General features: G+C 38.8%; 1 protein-coding gene across 1 annotated transcript in view; it reads right to left on the reverse strand.

Annotated features, from left to right (window-relative positions):
• The window catches only part of LOC107733225 (glutamate receptor 3-like), a 40,709-nt gene that overhangs the window by 494 nt on the left and 16,836 nt on the right, over window positions 1-23,379 (reverse strand). The window contains exons 8-15 of the mRNA XM_016544772.1: window positions 23,160-23,260; window positions 22,600-22,707; window positions 19,981-20,187; window positions 18,561-18,934; window positions 16,626-16,824; window positions 10,644-10,891; window positions 9,726-9,840; window positions 1,108-1,355 (exon numbers count right to left, since the gene is read on the reverse strand). Coding sequence (XP_016400258.1) covers window positions 1,110-1,355; window positions 9,726-9,840; window positions 10,644-10,891; window positions 16,626-16,824; window positions 18,561-18,934; window positions 19,981-20,187; window positions 22,600-22,707; window positions 23,160-23,260 — 1,598 coding nt within the window. The 3' untranslated portion in view covers window positions 1,108-1,109. The remainder of the gene's footprint in view (window positions 1-1,107; window positions 1,356-9,725; window positions 9,841-10,643; window positions 10,892-16,625; window positions 16,825-18,560; window positions 18,935-19,980; window positions 20,188-22,599; window positions 22,708-23,159; window positions 23,261-23,379) is intronic.

A 23,379-nucleotide genomic window follows, 5' to 3' on the forward strand; every position in this document is an offset into this window, starting at 1 on the left:
ACAGCTCACGGGGAAGTAACTTTCAAGCAGCTTTCAAGCAATTTCACTTGACCAACTTAAAGCAGATGCAAAGTCTGCGTGAGGAATTATTTCACCCTTAAGCCACATTCCTGATCGCATGGATTCCTATTGAAAATTTGCAGAACAAACGGTAAATGTGACTGCATCTTAAAGTGTTGAATTAGAGACCACCTCTATCCCTGACAGTTTGACAGGTGCCCTGAAGTTTTATGATTGCATTCAAGTTTTATGATTTTGTTATTGGTTACAAATAGCTCATGTTACATAGTCACTACTTACTGTCTAGTTATTTATGTTGTATACTGTTACTCTTTTAAATAAGTGAGTATTTATTTTATATACACTATCAGTCGTAAGTTTAAGGTCAGTACAACGTTTTTTTTTTACACCAAATACATCCTGTTCCTTTGAACTTTAAATTCATAAAAGAATCCTGAAAAAATATCACGGTTTTCACAAAAATATTAAGCAGAACAACAGTTTTCAACACTGATAATCAGAAAGTCTGCATATTAACATGATTTCTGAAGGATCATGTGACAGTGATGACTGAAGTAATGGCTCCTGAAAATTCAACTTTGCAATCACAAGAGTAAATTACATCTAAAACATGTTCAAATAGAAAACAGTCATTTTAAAAATGTAAAATTGATTTCAAAATATATCACTGCTTTGACTATTTACGATCAAATAAAAGCAGCCATGGCGTGTATAAGAGACGTCATTTAAAAAATCTTGCCAACCTCAAACTTTTGAGGCATTTTAAAAAGCAACAATTCCCAAATCTGCTGCCTGGCTAACATTACTGGGCCACACTCAGATTCTTGTTCAGATTCTAGCCTAGGGCAGGTACAGAGACGAGTGTGATTTCTCAGAACAACTCTTTTAGTGATATCTGTCAAATAGCAGGGACAGTTCATAAGTGTTATTCTAAAAAAACAGCAGCTTTAACACAGTGAGAAACTTCACTTACCTCAGAACTGAACACCAACTCTGATCTTATCAGAAGTAGACCTCCCATCATTAATACCTTTTTCTTTAGAAATGGTATTACTAACAAACATTCAAAACACACAGAAAACGAACCATTATATTTTGATGCTCTCTGTTCCGTAGACGTTATAGCCCTCTCTGTATGTGGTGAAACTCTGCGCGGTGGATGGAGGAGCTGGTTTGAAGTTCTGGGCATTTTTGGCAAGTTTGAGGCGTTTGGTCTCCTGGTGCGACTTATAGCAGAACTCCACCAGAGCCACAGTCATGGCCAGACCCAGACCCCCCACCAGGATATAGAACACGCCAGCCACGTTACTGAGACTCAGCGCGCTGGTCTTATCCTGCAGGGGGGAGACACAGTTAGTACAGAAGTAGTGTACTTGGATGCAAACCAAACTATGATATAATAATTGACAAGATAAATCATGCATTACCAGCATGCACTCTTTCACACTCACACACACAGCAGCGTATCGTCACTTTCGCTCTTTGTGCACCAGGGGTTGCACGACAAGTCAATTCACTGGGTCTGTGTCGACTAGTCATGGTTCAAATGGCTTCAGATGTGCTAGTTCTATATGCTTCTGACAGCAGGAGGATCATTTCTCCGTCGATAAACTGCGTTTCTGTGTAGGTACATGCTGTTAGCTTTGTATAATAAGCTATAATGGCAAAAAATGCTTGAAATTACAATGCTCGAATTAATTAACTTTCTCGCTAGTCTATAAACAGCTTATATTGAAGCCAGTCTGCCAAAATGACAGCTTGTGGAATATGTCACTTGATGACATAATAGTGTGGCTAAACACCACCTCAGCTGAAGATGATCAACGCCTGTTTCTACATCACTGCCTGTTTAGCCCCGCCCACCAATTGGCGCATGCAGTATAAATAACGAGAATGGCAAATGCAGGTTTACACAGAAACCAAACGATAAAGATGGTTCCAAAGTGAAGTGGGAATTATTCAATTTCCCGGTCAAACTCCACATATGAGACAACTGACAACAAGACGCTGTGCAGTGCCAAGTTGTGGAAACAGTCTTTGCATTGCCTTCCTTCTGATCCCAACGTTAGAAAAGAGTGGATGAACTTTATTTTTAATGACGTTCCAGACCGCGTCAGTAAGAATTTGGTCCTGTGCTCACTTAATTTTACTGCGGATTCGTTTACAAAGCACAATTCGACACAGGATTTTCAGAAAGATTGAAAATAAAAGATTATGCTGTGCCGGCTATATTGGATCCGACAGTAATGTTGCACCAGACAAGGTACCTAAAATGACTCTTCCATTGCATTGCTGTGAAATCCCCCTTTTTGGCCCTTTATTTTTAAGCGTATGCTCAAATATACTGGAAATTATTCAAATCAACACAGAGTAGTTTACTTTCAGAAAGCATGTTATAAGTGCTGCAGAATTCTGAGATTCATTTAATTGCAAGCCAAACTGATCCAAAGTTATTGCAAACTGCTCTGAAACTAAGTGAACTTAAATTAAGTGGAGCTCAAAGGCTGACAGAAACCATAAGCGATTGAGACATGACTGCTTTTTTGTAGAACCTAAAAGAACCTGATTCAGCCGAGTGGACTTTCCGTGCACTCTGAAACTCTCCATTAATGCAGAATTAGACTTGCCAGAGATGGCAAAGACTGCTGTTGTTGAATCATATGAATACGGTAAACAGTGATCCGCTGACTAGTCGACCACTTTCCACTTAGTAAAAATGAGAAGCCGTGCAAGCCCTATTACACACATACTGCACGTAATTTGCTTGGAGGGAAAGAAGATGAGCTAAATAAAAAGGGGTACTTGAGGGGTGTATTCAAAAGGGCATCAAATCAATATGAGATGTGCCCAGAGGTCAAAGGTTAATGTATTAAAAGCTCAGGCAGCTCAAGAGAGGAAGACATTATTCCCTCTCTCCTCTCATACCTTCTTCACTCTATTGGCCAAAGAGACAGTGAAACACTGCCCTCACATAGAACACACACACACACACACAAAGAGCCAGCTCTGAGCCTCTCGCCCCCTCTAGAGGTGAAGTTGGGTCAGTACAGAAACATGACAAATAAGCTGCCATCAGAGAGCTACAGTCGGATCCTTTGGCTTCTTCGGTCTGCCATCTTAACAGAGGAAGTGAGGAAGAGGAGAAGGAGGGGGAAGAATATTGATGTTACTATGGCAATTCCCCTCTCTGAACTACTTCTGCAAGCTTCACAGCCTTCAAAACTCATTAACAGACACCTGCATGCGACCAACGCCACACCTCAAAACACAGACAAGCCTCAACAGGACTGGGTTCTGCCGCTGTGACCACCAGCCTGACACCCTGACACACACAAACACGGTCTGTCTTCACTAAAAGCCTGCGAAAGGGCAGCATAGCAACAGAGGACTGGGAGTGTAGCATTACTGTTTTGAATGTAAAGCCTGAGACCTGTTTTTGAATACGGTTACCATGGTTACAGGCTCAAATAGTCAGTGGTATAGCCTCTACTGTGCACATGCTTATGGGACATGTTTTCAGAGTTAATTAACTTTCTTATCAGACTGGATTACACAGAGAATTGTAATAAAACGATTGTATTTTATGCTCATTAACTAGAGTCTCCAGGCAAACACTTTCCTGCACGTGGTCTCTATTAAACCGATACCAATGGCTAATAAGGAAGGGCAGTCCTTCAACAGGGGGCGCTGTGCAGTTTCATCAACTCGGTCAGGAATGAAACTAAAATCACCAAGGATATGTCCCAGGTGACTTAAGCAGATTTGATCCATCTTCAAATAATATAACGCATTCAGACTCCCACTTACTCCCTATATTAGCATTACACAATGCATCAATTAGAAATACTTTGTAAATGACTGTGCTTCTTTAAAATTTTCATTCTGATGATTAATGTCTATGAAGGTTGCCTACAGACGATTTATGCACAAATCAGTAAACACAACAGCAATATTGCGAACGAAGCCGTGTCACAGCAGCAGAAGAGAAAAAAATCTAATAAAATACTTAATTGTTACGAATGCTTGCTACAAGATACTTAATTACTACATCATTAAAATAATGAATTATTGTGGGGTGCATAAATTCATGTGTGTGTGGGTGTGTGTGTGTGTGTGGTGGGTCTGTTGTGTTGCTTCATTATTGTAAAGGTTTTGATTTTGTCCTACATGATGTAAAAAAAAAAAACTGCATACAGTATGTAAAGATGATTTTACAATGAAGTGAATCCAGCTGGAGCCAAATCCATTGGATTTACATTAAAACCGGTAAGTAACGCTGGGACTCGTTACGATATTTGTAGAATATGAATATGTTTGCTTGTTAGAAGTTGATGAGTGAGCAGACTAACCTTACTCCCAGAGTCTTTGGTCCCACATTCACCCTTATCGTACCACCACTTGTTTTTCAGCTTGTCTAAGATGCCTTGTTCACTGAGTTTTGAATACGGTTACCATGGTTACAGGCTCATATAGTCAGTGGTATAGCCTCTACTGTGCACATGCTTATGGTACATGTTTTCAGAGTTAATTAACTTTATTATCAGACTGGATTACACAGAGAATTGTAATAAAACGATTGTATTTTATGCTCATTAACTAGAGTCTCCAGGCAAACACTTTCCTGCACGTGGTCTCTATTAAACCGATACCAATGGCTAATAAGGGAAAGCAGTCCTTCAACAGGGGGCGCTGTGCAGTTTCATCAACTCGGTCAGGAATGAAACTAAAATCACCAAGGATATGTCCCAGGTGACTTAAGCAGATTTGATCCATCTTCAAATAATATAACGCATTCAGACTCCCACTTACTCCCTATATTAGCATTACACAATGCATCAATTAGAAATACTTTGTAAATGACTGTGCTTCTTTAAAATTTTCATTCTGATGATTAATGTCTATGAAGGTTGCCTACAGACGATTTATGCACAAATCAGTAAACACAACAGCAATATTGCGAACGAAGCCGTGTCACAGCAGCAGAAGAGAAAAAAATCTAATAAAATACTTAATTGTTACGAATGCTTGCTACAAGATACTTAATTACTACATCATTAAAATAATGAATTATTGTGGGGTGCATAAATTCATGTGTGTGTGGGTGTGTGTGTGTGTGTGGTGGGTCTGTTGTGTTGCTTCATTATTGTAAAGGTTTTGATTTTGTCCTACATGATGTAAAAAAAAAAAACTGCATACAGTATGTAAAGATGATTTTACAATGAAGTGAATCCAGCTGGAGCCAAATCCATTGGATTTACATTAAAACCGGTAAGTAACGCTGGGACTCGTTACGATATTTGTAGAATATGAATATGTTTGCTTGTTAGAAGTTGATGAGTGAGCAGACTAACCTTACTCCCAGAGTCTTTGGTCCCACATTCACCCTTATCGTACCACCACTTGTTTTTCAGCTTGTCTAAGATGCCTTGTTCACTGAGTTTCAACACTGCAAGGTTTACAGGAGTTCTTCACGAGGGGAAATAACATAAATAACATGGCACCATTATGTTATTTTATGTTATTAAAACTTAAACCTACCGAATATCTGTTAACCAAAGTGATACTGTAGGACAACTGGCCTTGTGCTGTTGATATTGTAGACAGCGAGAGAATAAGAGAGAGAGAGAGAGAGAGAGAGAGATGGAGAGAGAGCGAGGGAATGCAGGCAGGGCTAGCCTCAGTGTTACCTTCGACCTTTGACCTGGCAGTGCTACCTACTGTTATCGCTTTGAGTAATCGGCACTCACTGTTCCAACAGAGGCAGAGAGAGTAACCAACACAGAGCATAATTACAAAGAGCATTGGGCAGATGAGTTTGGTTATTGTAATTGTGGTGTGAATTGCAGCTTGTCTAACCCAGTATTCAGCAAGCCGGATCCATCAGGAGAAAAAACCCTTACTTGACTAACAGACAAACAGGACCCAGCAGTCAGAAGGGGAACCGGTCTGTGGTGGGTGAGGGCTGAAGCCAAACATCTTACAAACGAAAACGCCTAGCCCTTATGAAAGTCAGCACGTAAATAATAAACAAAATATTAATGTTAGAGGGGGATTTGTAGATATTTGCATAATCAAATTTTATTTGCCACAAATCATTTGTTTCCAGGGCAGCAGACAAAATAACGGCAACAGTATCGCTCGACGATGTTACTATTCCTTCTGGGCATTTCGTTTTGTAAGATGTTAGTATGTCATCAGCAGGACTGCTGGGAAACTCAGTTTATTTTCCTTCTGCTAAATGATGAGAGTCGCAATCCAGCAAAGCAAATATGCCATACTTACCACCGTAACGAAAGCCAGCTTCAGACATCGAATGGTTTGATACCTGATGAATAATACCTTGAAACAATGAGATCTGTTTATTGGGACATGGACCTATTGCTTGAAGTACATTCAGCTTGTATTTATGTGTATCTATAAGTGAAAATCCACAATATTGCTTAATTTTCAACTCTACTCATGCAACAGCACTTTACAAATTTGGTTTCTCCCATTTTCATTCAAATTTTAAATTTCAATCAAAATTCGAAATCATTACTAAACATTGCTCCTACTTCAACAACAGTGTGTTCTAGTTAGAATGAAGTGGCCATGGTTGCCATAATCGAATACTGTTTATGAGTGTACACACCTGTTGAACTGACTCAGAACTTCACCAACAGCTAAATACAATTGGATCTATCAGTAATCCATGCATAAAAAAGAGGCCCTGATACTGATATGTTTGCTATGTGAAGCGTTGAGATGTTCTGTGTATTTCCAGCATACTGCAGTTTATTTTTTACAATTTTGCTATGCGTTAATAGTATGGTATACTCGCTGGGTTTGCTGAATTACTCCATTCATGCATTTCGGATCAGACTCGGGTCAATAAATGAGAAACATGCAGCTGTGATGTCATAACAGACTAGACACCCTCCACCCAGAATGCTCAACTTATCAATGCTCAGACTAGGCAGCCATTTTGGTCTCAAGAGTTTAGATCTCAGGCGCCACTCATGAGCAAGAGCCAAATACTGCAGTGAACTTGCTTTTGAAGACCAATCAGGACTGCGTGGGGCTGCCTTGCCCTCATGATAGGCTGAACACAGGGTGATCATTCTGCAGGCACAGGGGCTAAAGAAAAGCGACCATAAATTCATTGAAAAGTGTGTGCGTGTATAATGAATTTGTGCTTGTCTGTGCATTCGTATGCAGATGAATGTGGTGTGTTTTGTGAGTCTACAATACGGCACCAGATCTTTCTCCACCTTTGTTTTCTAGGAGTGTTTAATTAGAATTCTCACGTTCTCCTGTGACGTTTTGTCCCTTCAGGACTGTCTGGCCCCAGCAGGTTTATATTTTTCTTTAAACAAGGGAGCTACGGGCTTTTGCATGGGTTACACGCCAATTCAGGGAATAATCGGAGAAAGCTGGCGGCTCCAAAGGGATTTGCATACTTGTGGCAGGAAGTTGGCCAAAGATCAAAAATTGTGTCTTTTCCAAAAAAAAAAAAAGTCATCTGGCTGTTTGATTGGACATGTGAAGATACCCAAGTCCTCACACTTCTCTTTTGCCACTACCAACAATTTGTTCAATATCACGAACAAACAACCACTCAACATGCCCTCCAAATGTTTGGAAACGCAATAGGCTTAGTAATTTGAACAATATCAGCATAAATCCTTGGCATTTGTGAAGAATTCGCAAGGGACAACACAAACTTTAAAAAAACATTTTATTAACTAAAAATATGATTTCAGAACACATAAAAATAAAAAATTTTTCAATCTCAAAACTATTCTAATTGGTATGTTGTGTACTAACCTAACTGGCAATCAATCATCTATAAAGGTGTGCTGACTTACTACTCTTCGAAAAAGAAACCCATGTTAAATTTAATCCAGTAATTAGGCATCACAGCTGACTATGGTGTTTACAGTATATACTGCAAGAACAACTTCATTATTGCTGGTCTTCAATGATAACTGCAAGTTTCTTGAATGCATTTACACAGAAAAAAATGATAAATATTTATGCTGATATTGTCCAAAAGCCCACTTAACCTAGGGCATTTCCAAACTTCTAGAGGGTATCATAAACATGTAAGTGACAACTCTGCTAAACTACAGCTACAACACTATTAAAGGAAGAGTTCACCCCAAAAAATAAAAATGATGTGTCCTTGTGTCGTTCCAAACCAGTATGACTTTATTTCTTCTAAAATTTGATCAAAAATGACAGTTTTAAGGCCCTATGAAATACGTTTTCAAATTTAGTTTTATTTTGACCAAATTCTGTTTTCCATTAATTTTCTGGATTCCATTTTAATGGTTTCAATAAATTTTAGTATTCAAAGGCATCTCTAATTAATTGATTTTATTTAAAAAAATAAACTTTTGTTTTGTTTTTTGAAAAATACTGAGTTGTGTATTTACATTTTTCTGGTAAATAAATTCTGGTACTGTAAGTATTCAGGGAATTCAGGGAATTAGCTCGAGATACTGTAGTTATTATATTAACAACTGGTAGTTGTTTAAATAGTCTGTGGTGAAGTCAGATTAGCATTGAAAATTTCCACGACAATCTTTATGTTTCTGTTTGTACAATATATATGACCACAGTTTTTCTCAAAAGAAATGGCAAAATGCTCATGAAGTGACTCTCACAGCAGTTCTACTGATTATGATCATGTGTTGATGTACTCATATATTGAGGTGGCAGAGGCTGAAAACGCCGCGAGTGTCACGCATGCTTCAGTATGTGTTTAGTAAACAAAGCAGCGCTTCTGCACCATTCATTCACACACAGAACATGCAGAATTTATATTTCAATTGTATTTTTGCAGCTTAATATTCACAGACGCTAGTCCATATCGCGTTTTGATTTAAGTGTACTGACGTACTTTTGATTTATTCATCCCAAAATTTGGCTAATTCCATGACATTCCGCGTTATACAGTAAATTGTATTTTTATGACTAGATTTTGCAATTACGTCCGCGTTCCACATTTTTATGTTTGACCAAAGAATAAAAGTCACTGGTTTGGAACGACATGAGTACAGTAAATGACTGTCCCTTAAAACATAATAATAAACAGCAAATAGGCTCAGGCAATCCTATGTGCTTTAGAAAAGTACCGGAACCTATTTTCCAGAGCAGTTTTAGTCTTGTTAGCACTGTCTATTAGATCCTCGTACATCTCTCTCTTGATAGCCCATTAAATCCTGGAACTCTGGTAGACACAAACAGTAAATTTTCTGATGATCTGATAATACAGATCAGAGGAGAGCCAGAGAGGGTCTAGTCTCTTCTAGCTGGAACAAGCTGTTTTTTTCACCACACAAACAAACCCGCGAGGCGGCTTCGCAATCACCTAAGCGTCCTAATAAGCTGCGCTCCTGGTGACCCTGACCTCGCTCCACACATCCACCCACTCGAGCCTTTATTCCTCTCCTCCTCTGCTTCCTTTCCTCCATTAGCCAAGTAAAGGGTCACATCTGATCAGTTTGCCTTATTACGTAAGCTCCAAAAAAACCTGTTACATTAGCAGTGCTGATAGTAACTGCGGCCATCGCAGTGGTGCTAATGTCCTTGGGTCATTAGGCTCAGTTTGCTCGTGTTCACCCCTGAGGGTCACGGTACTGTTGCCGGGGGTCATAGGTCACAGCCTTGCCGATTACTCGTAGCTAGGAAATGGTTGTTTGGGTGAGATTGAGGCTGACCTTCGAGTCCCCTCCCCCGCTGCTGCACTCTCCCTTGTCGTACCACCATTTATTTTTCAGCTTGTCCAGCAGGCCCTGCTCATTCAGCTTTAGCACCGCCAGGTTTACAGCGCTTCTTCAAACGATAAACACATAGCTCGTAAGAAAAGGGACAGGTTCGTGAGAAATCTAATGAGACTGCAGCAACTGGCAGTTGCTTTTTTGTTAGGGGTCAATACAAGAGGAGAGACCGGTTAACTGGTGAAGTGGTTGGACCGCTCGATTGGTTAACTGGTTGGACCGTTCGATTGGTTAATTGCGCCAGCTACTGGGTACAGACAGAAGCGTGTGTGCAAGTGAGGTGCGTGTGGTGCAGAGAGAAACAGAAAGGAAGAAAAAGAGGTTGAGTGCTGGTGAGTGATGGGAAGGATGCAAGAGGAGAAGAAACAGTGTATGGCATGACATGCTTGGCAGCAGGCAGTACAGCACCGGTGCAGAGAAAAAAACAAAACAATCCAACCATACAAACATTACACAAAGTAGACAAAAAAGAGGAAGGAGGATGACAAGAAAAAGGGGGTAGGAAATCAACAGCAACAGGCATTACACTGTAAAAATGGACGGCAAATTAAGTTAAGTGACATTTCTGTAGAGAGAAACATGATAAAAACATTACCGCAACATACATGACTAAAGAAAAAGAAACTTAACACACAGACACGTTTACCTTATCATGTACCGCGAGAGAAAGAGAGAGAGACAGGCAGAGTGAAAGCGAAAAAGAGTTCAAGGAAAGAGAGAATGAGAAAAGGTAGAGGGTGAGAGAATAAGAATGAACAACAAAACATGAATGAGACAGAGAGAAGAGAGAGAGATGGTGGAATCAGGGTAGGTGGAATACTATAACAACAGAGTGAATTGTTATATTATTCCACCCACCTTAATGCCGACCCTTTGGGCGTGGCCACACCGTAGCCCTTGGAGTCCAGGTTCCCTCCCACCTTCATAGTGTCACACGGCTTTCTCTGCTCGATGTATTCATTCATCGTGGACTCGAGCAGGAACGCAAACTTCCCCTTCGACTTGCGCACACGGGCCACTCCGTCGGGGGTGGTCTTAACAAACACGGACGGCTCGGCCGACTTCATGTAAGACCACATCTTCTCATAGACAGCGATCTTTGAACGCTGAAAGAGAGAAAGGACAAAGAGGAAATAATTGAAAGGTTAAGAGAGCGACGTGTGAGTTTCGTGACCTTTTACAATTATGAAAGTGGCTGCCTAAAACTACCTGTCTTGCAGGGATGGACTGGGACTCATTTTGTGACCTATACCAGCCACCATGGATAATACTCCACTATATTATTAGAAAGTAGCTATATTTGGTTACATATATGATGGGTACCAGGAGCATTTCTAGCCTTTCATCAGTATTGAGGCACAGGGCCCCCAACAAAAAATGTCTCTATATTTAAATACTGTTTTGGGTATAGGGATATAAATTGTCTTCACCTGCCAATGTTTCTTGTTCATAAGCTGTACACGTAATAAGCGGTTTCCTCAATGGCGATAGACAAGCTGTTTCATACAATAGAATGTAGGTAAATATCACCTCATCCAGGGAGCTTTTTGCTTTCTGTCTTATAAAATATCTCATTATGATGTGAGAAACTGCTGCAGTCAATGCATGATTTGAATGAATCGAACTGAACTGCAAACACTTTCAGACTTTTCTTAGATTTCTAGATCTTATTAGATCAATAGTGATTCACTGGCATCTCTAGATCTGATTTTAAACAGATGATTGAAAACATACAGAAATATTATCAGAGAAAATGATCCTCAGGACAGTATACGGAAATCTCAACTGTCAGGCAAAGATTTATCAGTAATATTTTACTGGGGCACAGCAGTAAAAATGGTCCATCTATTCTAGGATATTCCATTTAAATGTGCATTAAGATCAAAACATTGTTTCAGATGTCTCACAACATGAACATCCCTCCCCAGACACGTTATCAAATAAAGATCTCAAACTTTTCTTTCAATTCGTATTTTGTACAAGATTCTTCAGGAACGTTTGATCTTGGAGAGTCCTGCTGTCAGGAGACTAAACCCGACGAGCATCAAAGTATAAAATCTTAGAAAATTAGAACAGAAAATTAAGACCCCTTAAAATAATCACTTAACAGGTCCCTCACATTGTCTGTCCAACCAAGGCCATTACAAACAAGCTCTGTATAAAAAATGAGTATGTCTCACTGACTACAAGACTATATACAGTATATAAGTAAAGAAAAAAACCTAAACATGTCAACACACGGTTCTCCCACACAACATTCTCACACTCAGAATGCATGGAATGAATGAAAGTACAGAGAAATCATGGCTCTACTTATCCTTGTAATTGTGCTGCAATTCTGCATTTGAGGTGATTTAAAGCTTAAGTTTCATAAGCCAAAATATTCTGTGTCTATCTCTTGTGAGGATAGCTATAAATGGCCATGTAGCGGACAGGTTATCTCTGGAGAAAACACACACACACACACCTAAATTTATTAGGACAAACACACACACACTCCTTTATAGGACAGAGTTTTACACATACACTCACACATATCGCACATGTAAGTAGGTTAACTTGACCTCCAAACAGCTGGTGTAGGAGTGTATGTGAATGTGTTTTTTGGCACAAACTGTAGAATTCAAAGCAGGAAGTGTGTAATTTCTGTTCCACTAGCGGCACCAAATGGAAATGCAAATATAATGACTCTTTTCAGATCTCTGACATGATAAACATATTATACCAACTTACACTACTGGATGAGCTGTGTCTGGCCAGTCCAATCCTCAAGTATATAACAGAGCCATTAATCATGGTGGGCACTTAATTGACTTTTAATATTTGATTCAAATGGATGATTTTTAATATTTGATCCAATATATTTCATTCTGCAAAATCCTAAACCTTTTTGTATTTTAACATTATCATTAAACTATCAATATCTTCATCAAAAGAATAGTTCACAAAAAAACTAAAACTCTGTTATTACTCAGACTTATGTTTTTTAAACCTTGTGTGCAAGTGACTTTCTCAGAATGCAAAAGGAGTCATTTTGAAGAACTTTTTCACGTAAGCCTTATAATAAAAGTAATATTGTAAAATGTGTAAAAATGTCTTTTTGAGTTGAATATATTTTCAAATGCAATTTATTCCTGTAATGGCAAAGCAGCCTTAAGTCTTCAATGTCACATAATCCTCGAGAAATCATTCTAAAGCCTCGTACACACCGGGACGATTATCGCGCGCACTTATCGCCGACGTTTTTCGACGCATCTTTTGTGTTCATACCCAAGCGATTTTTGCTGGCGATGAGCCAAGTGAACGTGCAAATTCACTCCCTGACATTAGATGGCGCTTAATGAAAAACAGAAATACACATCGAATCCTATTTGATCTGCAATTCCTCTCCATAACAACTCCCGCTTATCGAGATTTTTGTAGTCGCTGTCGCGTCTGTCATAAACCCCTTTGTGTTCAGACCAGCAGCTCTACATTCATCTTGCCTCGATGCATCTTCTTGGTCTGCTTACTTTCTCTTCGTCGTTAGGTATCAATGTGTGCTCGGCAAGACCGTTTTGTGCTTGAGCGCCAAGTTGTGTTTTACTGTACCTTCAGCAGCTCCAGGCCGGCGATAATCGCGCGCGATATTCGTCCCGGTGTGAACAAGCCTTTTATATGTTGATTTGGTGCTTAAGTAAAGGGCTTTTCACACTGAAAGCGAAAATTCGCGATGACGCTTTTGAATCGAAACAATAGATCCCTATGGGGCTACTCACACCAGGCGCGATCATTCGCGGTGCGAAAAAGCCAGGATTTTTTTTTTCGTCCTGTGTGCCGATTTTTTTCCCGTCGCTCCACGATGAAACGGGCCGTCCAATCAGATTTGAGCTTAGATCACGTGCCCAGAGCAGCTGTTGTTGCACCAGTGGTGGCGCTGTTTCGAAAATCAGTGTAAACAAACACCATCCCGGTAGAGAGAAGAGAGTGGATGCCGAGTTCCTGTTATCTTTGGTATCTGAGAACAGATTTATTCTCACATGTTCTTAATATAATTTCTAAATTCTCCATTGAATTATGTGATCTGGAGTGTCCGTTTTCTTCCACGTGCGCGAGTGTTATGAGTCAGAGCGCGTTAACTCTCTAGATCTTCCGTGTTTAAAAAAAACGAGTGAAACATTTTTCTACACATGAAATATGAAAGCAAATAGACATATGATTATGCCGATATATTTTCTGCATGTGTTTTGTATGCAGCTCATGGTAATTTTATAACAATAAAGTATGTTTATGACGAAGCAGTGTGGCGTTATTAAACAGCCTACAAAGCGTGCATGTCTGCCTATTATAGAATCAAAATCAACTATAGATCACAATCGGAAGTTATTACAAGCACTCGATGATGGTTTATAGTGGGTTTTAAGCAAAAACAATAATCACATAAATTTTCAAATGTGGCTTGATGCTAATTGTACTTATATTTATATTTTAAGATGTTTTCTTATAAGCATTAGGCTATAGATAGTTTGTGTTTCTGGCATAGAACCAAACTTTAGCTATATTTAATGCTGTAAATTGAGCAGTGGACGATGTTAAATCCATATATGATACATATCTCAGTAAAAATGCATTGCTGGTCGGCACCACCTAGCGCGCAGGCGTGAATTAGCAGAAGGCGATCATCAATCGTTTCGTGCTCGGTGTGAAAGCAACGTTCGTCGGCGATTCGCCTCGCTTTTTCGCATCGCCCTCAGTGTGAAACGGCCTTAACAAGGGGTCATATGATGCTGCTAAAAAGAACATTATTTTGTGTATTTGGTGTAATGAAATATTACTCTACACTGCTCAAAATTCGAGTTTGAATCATCAGTGGCAAATCCTTTAAATGAAAACGTACTTACAGACTGTAAGTCAGAACAGCCCGCGGCGGGCCAGCGTGAGCTGAGGTGGCGGGCAAGCGTGAGCTGAGCAGCACTAAGTTGATGTATTTCCTCTCGCATCATATGACCCGTTTAACATTCATTATTATTATCAGTGTTGAATACAGTTGCGGTGCTTAATAATTTTGAGGTAACTCTTGATACATTGTTTTTTCAGGATTCTGTGACGAATAGAAAGTTCAAAAGAACTAAAAAACTTTTGATCAATTTAATGCATCCTTGCTAAAGAGTAGTCATACAGGCTAATATTTTATGGTGCTTTTGCAGCCCTTTTTTGATGTTTGAAATGTTAGTTCTCATTCATTGTAATTTCATGTAAAAGACTACCGGCATAACAATTTCTCCATTTGTGCTCCATGGAAGAAATAAAGCCATCAAGTTTAGACTGACATGAGGGTGATTGTTTCTTTAAACTGCTTGTTTTGTGGTGACTGTTCCACAATATACCCACATTGTTTTTCTACCTCAAAACCTAAACTCGAACCAAAATTACTATCTAACAAAGCTGAGTTACTACATTCACTACTTGCTTGGATAGTTTGCTGCAATAATACGTTATGAACACAAGGTGGAGACTGTCTCCACATCAAATTCAGCCAACATCTGTGTCAGCTGCTCTCCTGTCATCTTTGCTCTGATCCAGTTTGTTAACAGATGACAACTCATGAAAGAGAGAGGAGCAAAAGGGCACCTCATTTCATGTGTTCTCCATCTCTGTCTCCAACCACTCTATAGTCGGTCTGTGAGGTGACAGTGACTGTGTGAGTGACTGATTACGTGTGTGTGTGAATACATATACATGTATATCTGCTTTCATACACTTGCGCACATACACACTGCAAGTAATTGTGACATTAAGGTGAAATGACAGGATGAGCTCATCAGCAGTGGTGTATCTGGGTCATCTTAAAACTGCCATGTTCCCGGTCATCTCAAAACACACACACACACACACACTCTGCCTCTAGCTCACTTGGCTCACATGAAAAACAGTTTCTGGCTAAGATTCAGTAAAACATGTCTTTAGTCAAAGATGGTCGATTGTCTGTGGTGACACGTCTTTGTCAGATTGCCAATTGACTGTCATCGCAGTCAGACTTAGTCTTCTTGCAAGTAAACTCACACAAATGTGTGCTTTTCTTTAGATTACTTAGTCGTTGCGGATTTAAGTTGTTTAAAGCAACAATCATTTACCAGTCTCACCACATGAACATGTAAAGTAAGCCTATAACTGTCAAAATGTATGATGTTTAAGAAAATAAATCAAAGCAACATCAGACACTCCCTCAAACCCATATATCAGTATCTCTCAATCCTGAATCCAAAAAAAAACAACCTTCCAGTACTGCACATTTTGAATGCCTCCTTTAATTGACAAATCCAGTTCAGCTAATGAGTTGAATAATGCACATTAGACTTTGCTCAGACAGGCAGAAAAACTAATTTTTTTTTTTTGCACATTTGACTCATCCGTTCAGTGCCTGAAATACAAAAAAAAAAAAAAACTATCCATATGTGATTTGAAAGCTGATTAAAATCCTACTTTTTTCCTGGAAATCTGAGGCTGAATGATCCAAAAAGTATTTTTGTCATACAGGACACAACGCATATGTAACATTATGGATTATTGCATAAAGTGCTTTTTTTCAGTTTCAGCATTGGTGTAGTTACTGCAGTTTGCCTGTACAAGACTTCTTTCAAAAACATAAAAAAATCATACCACCCCAAACTTTTGAACAGTAGATGTAAATAAGGGCGAGATCTAAAGTATGGCTGGGGAACTCTAGGATCAGGAGTAAGAAACACTGGCACAGAATACAAGTTTTATTATGATCCAATAACCACACAGGCTTATTTCCTCATTTTGGCTAAAAATAGCAGTATTATTGCATTTGACAGTATATTTTTATTGCTGTCTTACCCTGAAGAACTCTTTGGTGGAACCGGAGTCGAGTGTTCCGTAGGCGATCTCAGTCTGCTTGGCCAGGTCTTCTGCACTCTCTATAGGTGACACCATCCTTTCCACAGTCAGGAAAGCAGCCAGATTGGCAGTGTAGGATGAAATGATGATCAGGGTGAAGAACCACCACACACCTCCAACAATACGACCAGACAGAGACCTGAGAGCGAGAGGGAGAGAGGGAAAGAGGGAGAAAGAGAGGCAATAGGAGAGCAAACAAAACCCCTGTGAAAGGTTAACAATTAGATGTATTGAAACTATTACTGCCGATAAAAGATGTAAATGTTTTCAAGAAACTAACACAATCACTCAAAGTACTTCTGTTTGGACAGGCTGTCTCATGAGAGACAGCAGAAAGATGAGGATGAGAAGCACAGGGTCACAAAGATCACCTCAAGAATGAAAGACAGGAATCCAAGAGGAATTAGGTGAGTACGATGGGCAGGAAAATCGAATGAATGAATAGACGAATGATGGAATGAGTGAAGAGGGCTGACACTCCTCCACTGAAACAGTTTATAAACACCAACTGCTGACAGTAAATAAGAGACATGCAGCAAGAACACGGTAGCCCTCCAAGAAAGAGAAACAGAGAGTGAAAGAGAGAAAATCTGAACATTTTACAGTCAACACATGGTGAATATAAATTATTTTAGTTGGTGCCCAGCATCACTTTAAGCAGTGGTTCTCAATGTGCAAAATCTAGATTTTTTTTTACATAACAAAAAAAAGAAAAAAAGTAAACAGAATTTTCCTTTTTGGGTGAACTAAGCCTTTGTTATTGTGCCTGCAAAGCAGTATAATTCATGTGTTTTTAAATTTTTGGATATAATAAATATATCATCTTTTGATTTTAAATTTTTTTTTAAATATATAAATATATTTTCCATTTTTTCCCTTTACTTTAATTTAAAAAACACATTAGATTATTTTCCAAAGCACGCAGTTTTCACTGTGTTTTATGTTTAATAACTCTGCTATCATTAACAGTAGCGCCCTGTTCACACCAAGGACGATAACTATAAAGATAACGATAAAGATATAGTTCTAAAAATCGTTCTCAATATTAAAGAATAGCATAGAATAGAAAAGAGTCCACACCACAGCTATAACGATAAAGGCACAGAGAAATTATATCATTGGAATCACTTTCAGGACATTTTTTCCCCCCAGCTGATGAATGATAAAAACATTGACAGCCAATCAGAATCAATCCTGCTATAACAAGCTCGAGAATTTAAAGGGGCAGACAAGCACGTGCTTAGAATAAACAGACGATATCGCTCGCTGGTGTGGATGCTAATATCGTCATCTTTATAGTTATTGTTCTTGGCGTGAATGGAGCTTAAAAGTTTGAACAAAAAATTTATAATGTGCAGTAACTGCAAAAATAATTCGCTGGTGCAGATTTGTGTATTTCAAAATGCTCGTTTTCCCCCTCATTTATAAGTACAAAAAGATTTGTACAAAACAATCTGTTAAATGATTATATGTCATTACAAGTGCCAAAATTGGCAACAAATACTGACAGATGATGATATTGGGGTGAATGTAGTGCAAAAGTTTCTTTAGCTTCAAAGAGGAGTATGACTAAAAAAAATGAGAACCACTGATTTAAAAACAAGCTGTACTTCAAGAGAGAAAAAGAGGAGATAGAGACAGGAACAGCTGTAGTGGCAATATTGTGACTGATGAGTGACTAAGTGAATGAATGACGAAAGTGAAGTGATAACAGAATAGGTTAAGGTTAGAAGATAAGCTTATTAAAAAGCGAAACACCCCAAGTAGAATAACATATATGCACCATGAAAGACAAGACGACCATAAAATGCAAAGATGAGGGGAGAGAGAAAGATGAGGATGGAGAGACAAGGATGGGCTAAACAATACACCAACCTTGGTGAGATATCGCATCCTTGCTGCATGAAAGCTCCAAGAGAGAACCAGAGACTGTTAAAGATGCCGAAGTCGTTGGGCGGGTCGGGGGACGTCTGCGGATCCTTCGCCTCTTCATTCTCATCCAGGTGCCATTCATATGGACTGAAACGACTCACCAGGAAGAGAACCACGCTCACGCCGATATATGCAAACACGATACACATCCAGATCTCATAGGCCAGCGGATCCAGGAAGGAGAAGACTCCTGGTTTGGACTTCTGTGGTTTCTTGATCATGATGGAAATGCCCAGACTCATGAAGGGCTTGGAGAAATCTATCACCTCCTCCCGGACAAGGGTTATAGTGAGAGGAGCCACAGCTATATCTGCTCTCTGAAAACATGGAACACAGTAAAGCTCAGTTCATAACACCAGGAAAAAATTATATATGATCATGGCCATGTGATTAGATGGTTTACTATTCTCAAAATTTAATGAAAATAAAAATGCAGAACTCAGGAATGATCAAGTTGTTTGAATACCAACAACACATTAAAGTACCTTTGGTTCATTCTTTACATTTATCTGTATGTTATATCTGTAAGTAGCAGATGTTACCATGTACTTCTGTCCCAAAATGTCTTCTTGTCTCCATCTGCTTTTGAATGCAACTCAGAACTCAAATTTAAAAATTAAAAATTCAACAAAAGATCTAAATAGAACTTCATAATAATATTTTGTGTAGGGATGCACTAAGTTCTGGTCAATATGAGCCAAGAGGTAGCAAATAAATAGCATATGATAAATTCTTGACAGGATATAAAAATAAGATCTTTTTAGTAAAAAAATAAAAATCTCCTGAGATGATTAATTGATATGTGTCTCATATATTCAGGATATGTTGAATGGCACACAAAAACAAAACAAAAGCAGACACACACATGCACACACTTTCTGTAATTCTTACAGTGAATAAAAAATAAGTTGTTTAACTTTAACAGAAACCAAATGAATGGAGCTGATTTTTGTTTCCCCCAAATAATCCATTTACCCATGTAGAGAGGCACTAATTTGGAGCTTTATCGTGTAAAAACACTGACCATGACCAAAGACTTGGGTGATGTCAGCAACACCAGGATACTGGAATTACATTTTTCTTTCAATTAAAAATCACATTGCAATGTCAAAATAAATCATGTGACACAGGAAAGAATGATAAGAACAACTCTGACAAGCACCAAACTCTGAAATGTTAAGAGATAGCGAGAAAATCTTGCATAATATATTTTCAAAACCTACCAAAAATTGATTTTATGACTTTTATTTTGACATAGTGGTCAGTGATTTTATATGAGGCCTCCTAAGTGTTGCTGGTTTCACACAGCCACTATCCCACTACCCACAATTTCCCATTGCAGGTTCATTTTCCCAGCACTCACCCCATATACCAACTCCCCCACCATGCCGTTCCAGGTCTTGGTCTCAGGGTCGCGTGCTCCGTATTTCCCATCAGCCACAATGGACAGTTTGTACTTTATGCCCACATGCTTTGCGATTTCTGATGCCAAGTCTACACAGTAGCCCTCATAGCGATCATTCCCTTCCAACTGCATATAATTCCTCTTGTACATTACATATGGAGCTTCCTGTTAACCAAATCAGATTAGGTTCAGCTGGCTTTCAGACCGACAGACCAGAACACACACACATGCACACGCACGCACATAAGATCACTGATTAGTCTACAATTATGCTGATATGTGTCACACATACACACTTTCACACCTCTTTCATTCTTATTCACACAAACACATACTGAAATATACACATGCATTGTGAGTCTCGTAACAAGTAATGTGACCAACAGCCAAGCTACCAGACAAACAGCAGCAGTGAGGAAGGCTAGTTTGAATTTAAATTGGGTTTTGGGACAGTGCTATTTAATGGTGGTTTCTGATTTCTCTAATCGGAGAGAGAAAAAGAGCGCTGACAGAGATGTGAAGTTGCAGGTCCTCTCATTAGTGAACTGGAGTCATTTGTCAGTCTAAAGCAAGCAAGGATATGGACGTTTAAGGGACTCTGCTTTAAAAAAACGTACACACATGTATGTGTCCAGTGCATGCAGGAGGGTTAAAGAGGACAGCAGAGGTTTTCTCACATGTGTGTGCTTTTAACTATTTTAATAAGGTCAAATCTAATGAAACTTCAGATCAAAATTCTGCTTTAATAGCGTCAGATCAAACTCGAGTTTCCTTTCATCTTATTTACTGAACCCCATCATCCATATTTTCAGTCGGTTTCAAGCTATTTAAACTCGTTTCGTTACACAAGCACGTCTGTCCAACCTGTGCAGAATGAAACATTCTTTTTTACAAACTTTTATTAAACTAATTAGCCTGCTTTCAATTTCTGTATCTACTTATGAGGTCATCATAGGCAGAGTCAGAAAGAGGTCGTCATCACTTTTAAATGTAACATAAGGCGAACCTTATGGTACATTTAAATATGACTTTGCTTTTCTAATTACATTTAGTGACATATGTTTATTTAACTGGTCTTACAAATGTTCATTTTGCTAACGCAATGTAACTTATCTGCATTAAAACAACTGTATTCCTTAACGACAGAGTTCTGAAGTTCATTTTACTTTTTCCTACTAAGATTTGGTTTCTGTGACCTTCAGGTTATGTATTATTCAAAAGATTAATTACCATATTCATCCTTTAATTAATATTCCTTCCGTTTCATCTCAGTCCTCTCCTCTATCCACCCCTGTCCTCAAGTTCTCAGAGTTCTTCATTAAGGACATAATTATGAAACTCGTTTAAGCCCAGCTGTAATCACTGTACTGCCCCAACCGATTCACTTCCAGCATTTGGTTCAATTAACGTGCGTTTGTTTAAACACAGCGAGTCGTCCAACGTAAGGTAACATGTCCAGTAGGCAAAGCATCTCCACGTGCACAACCTGGCACGCGTCCTGTCTGAAATTCTCTGGATTAAGAAGCTTTACAATTTATTTCTATAATTTATTTAACATACGTGTTGCCAGCTAAAGTCAATACAAGAAGAAATAAAATTCAAAATAAATTTTGCTATTTGAATGTGTATGCACCACAGTTCACTCGGATGTATTCATCACTTTGGGAGTTACAAAATAAGTGCTGCTCGGTTTCTTTTTGATCCAAGTCAGATTTTTTTTTTTTTTAGACAAAGAAAATTGAGCTGTATGTCAGAGGATGTATCTCAAGAGTGGCTGAGCATCTGTATGCATTTTATTTTGTAATATCACTGGAAGATAACATTGAATGAACAGGCCCTGAGCTTGTTCTCAACCACGACTTCTCTTCATGTGACACCTAAATAGTCAATAATAAATTAGAGAAATATGAAAAGCAATCTAATCAAATACTTGAATTGGACTGAACTGCTATTGAGTGGGCGCTAGCCACACTCACACTTAGATAGCGACATACCTGCTCACATTCATCATATTGGCATGGAAAATTGTGTCAGTTTTTTGGGAGCAAAATAAAGAACAAACTATCTGATTGGACAGCTGGATGTTAAAAACAGGACCTCGGCCAGAAAACACATCTGAACTCTGACGGAATGTAAAACGAGAGACTCTTTTTCTGATGCTTACTATTTCACACCATGTGTGAGAAAACCATCAGCCGTGTCTTGTGTATATATTTCTTTACATTTTCTGCAATTTGCATCCAGCTTGGCATCTCAGTCGTTCAGTACTTACGTTTGGTGAGGTGAAAGAAGCAGAGAAAGAGACAGTCTAACCTATTTCTTACCAAAGCCAGTATTGTGATGTCACTGCTACAACAGGCCACCAGAATGGAACTGAAAATGCTTTGGCACTCACACGGATACAGTTGAAACACTCTTCTGTGATCGACTGTTTCAACATGTAGTGAGTGAGTGCAAAGCAAAGCGAAACAGAAAAACGTTCTGCCCCCCCAGAATGCAATGCAACTGTGACACTAAACCTGAAAGGGCAGAAGGATCATGGTTCGGTATATTTAAAAGCAGCTTTAGATAGTGTACCATAATAGTAGTGACCACAATGGTTCTGTTTTCCACAGAGGAGGATTCGTTGGTAACCTGCTGCTCCACTATATAAACAAATTTCTCATATTCATTCCAGTAGCCAATCTGCAAGGGACAGAAACAGCAACAGCATAAATAGAATCAATCAATCAGAGTCCACCAATAACAGAAATACAGCAATTCAGTAAGAGAATAACTCCATAGAAACATGATCTCATGACTGATGGAGGAGGAAAGCAAGTATGAGGACAGCTGGAGCGTTTAAGTGTATGTCAAAGGGGTCATATCATAAAAAAAAAAAAAATTTACTCACACTATATGAAAACATATTGTAACTTTTAAAAAAAGAAAGAAATGGGCAAAAATGTAACATTTAATGATGAAGGTCTAAAAAAGGGCAGAGAAAATCTAATTTGTATAGTTTTAGTTTTTATTGCTACATATACATACACACACACACATAAATATACATATATAGCAACTTAAAGTGATTGTGGCTTCACTGTGACAGTAATATTGTGTGAATTTATAGAAACTGCCCTCCGAGAGCCACTAACCTTTCTGGCTCCTCCCGGTTTCATTTCATAAACATCAATGGTGTAATTTGATCGCCGTCCAAACGAGTCGAACTGAATATTTCCTGTCATACAGCCTTTCATGTTGATGTCAAAATGAAACATTAGCATATTGCCCTCCCACTTGTTGGTCTTTTTGTGTTGGTTTGAATGAAAATGCAAATTCATTCTTTGCCACTAGGTGCCGCTTTTGGAGCGGTAA

This window comes from Sinocyclocheilus rhinocerous, unplaced genomic scaffold (assembly GCF_001515625.1).
Source record: "Sinocyclocheilus rhinocerous isolate Xijiao unplaced genomic scaffold, SAMN03320098_v1.1 scaffold4356, whole genome shotgun sequence".
Lineage (NCBI taxonomy): Eukaryota > Metazoa > Chordata > Actinopteri > Cypriniformes > Cyprinidae > Sinocyclocheilus > Sinocyclocheilus rhinocerous.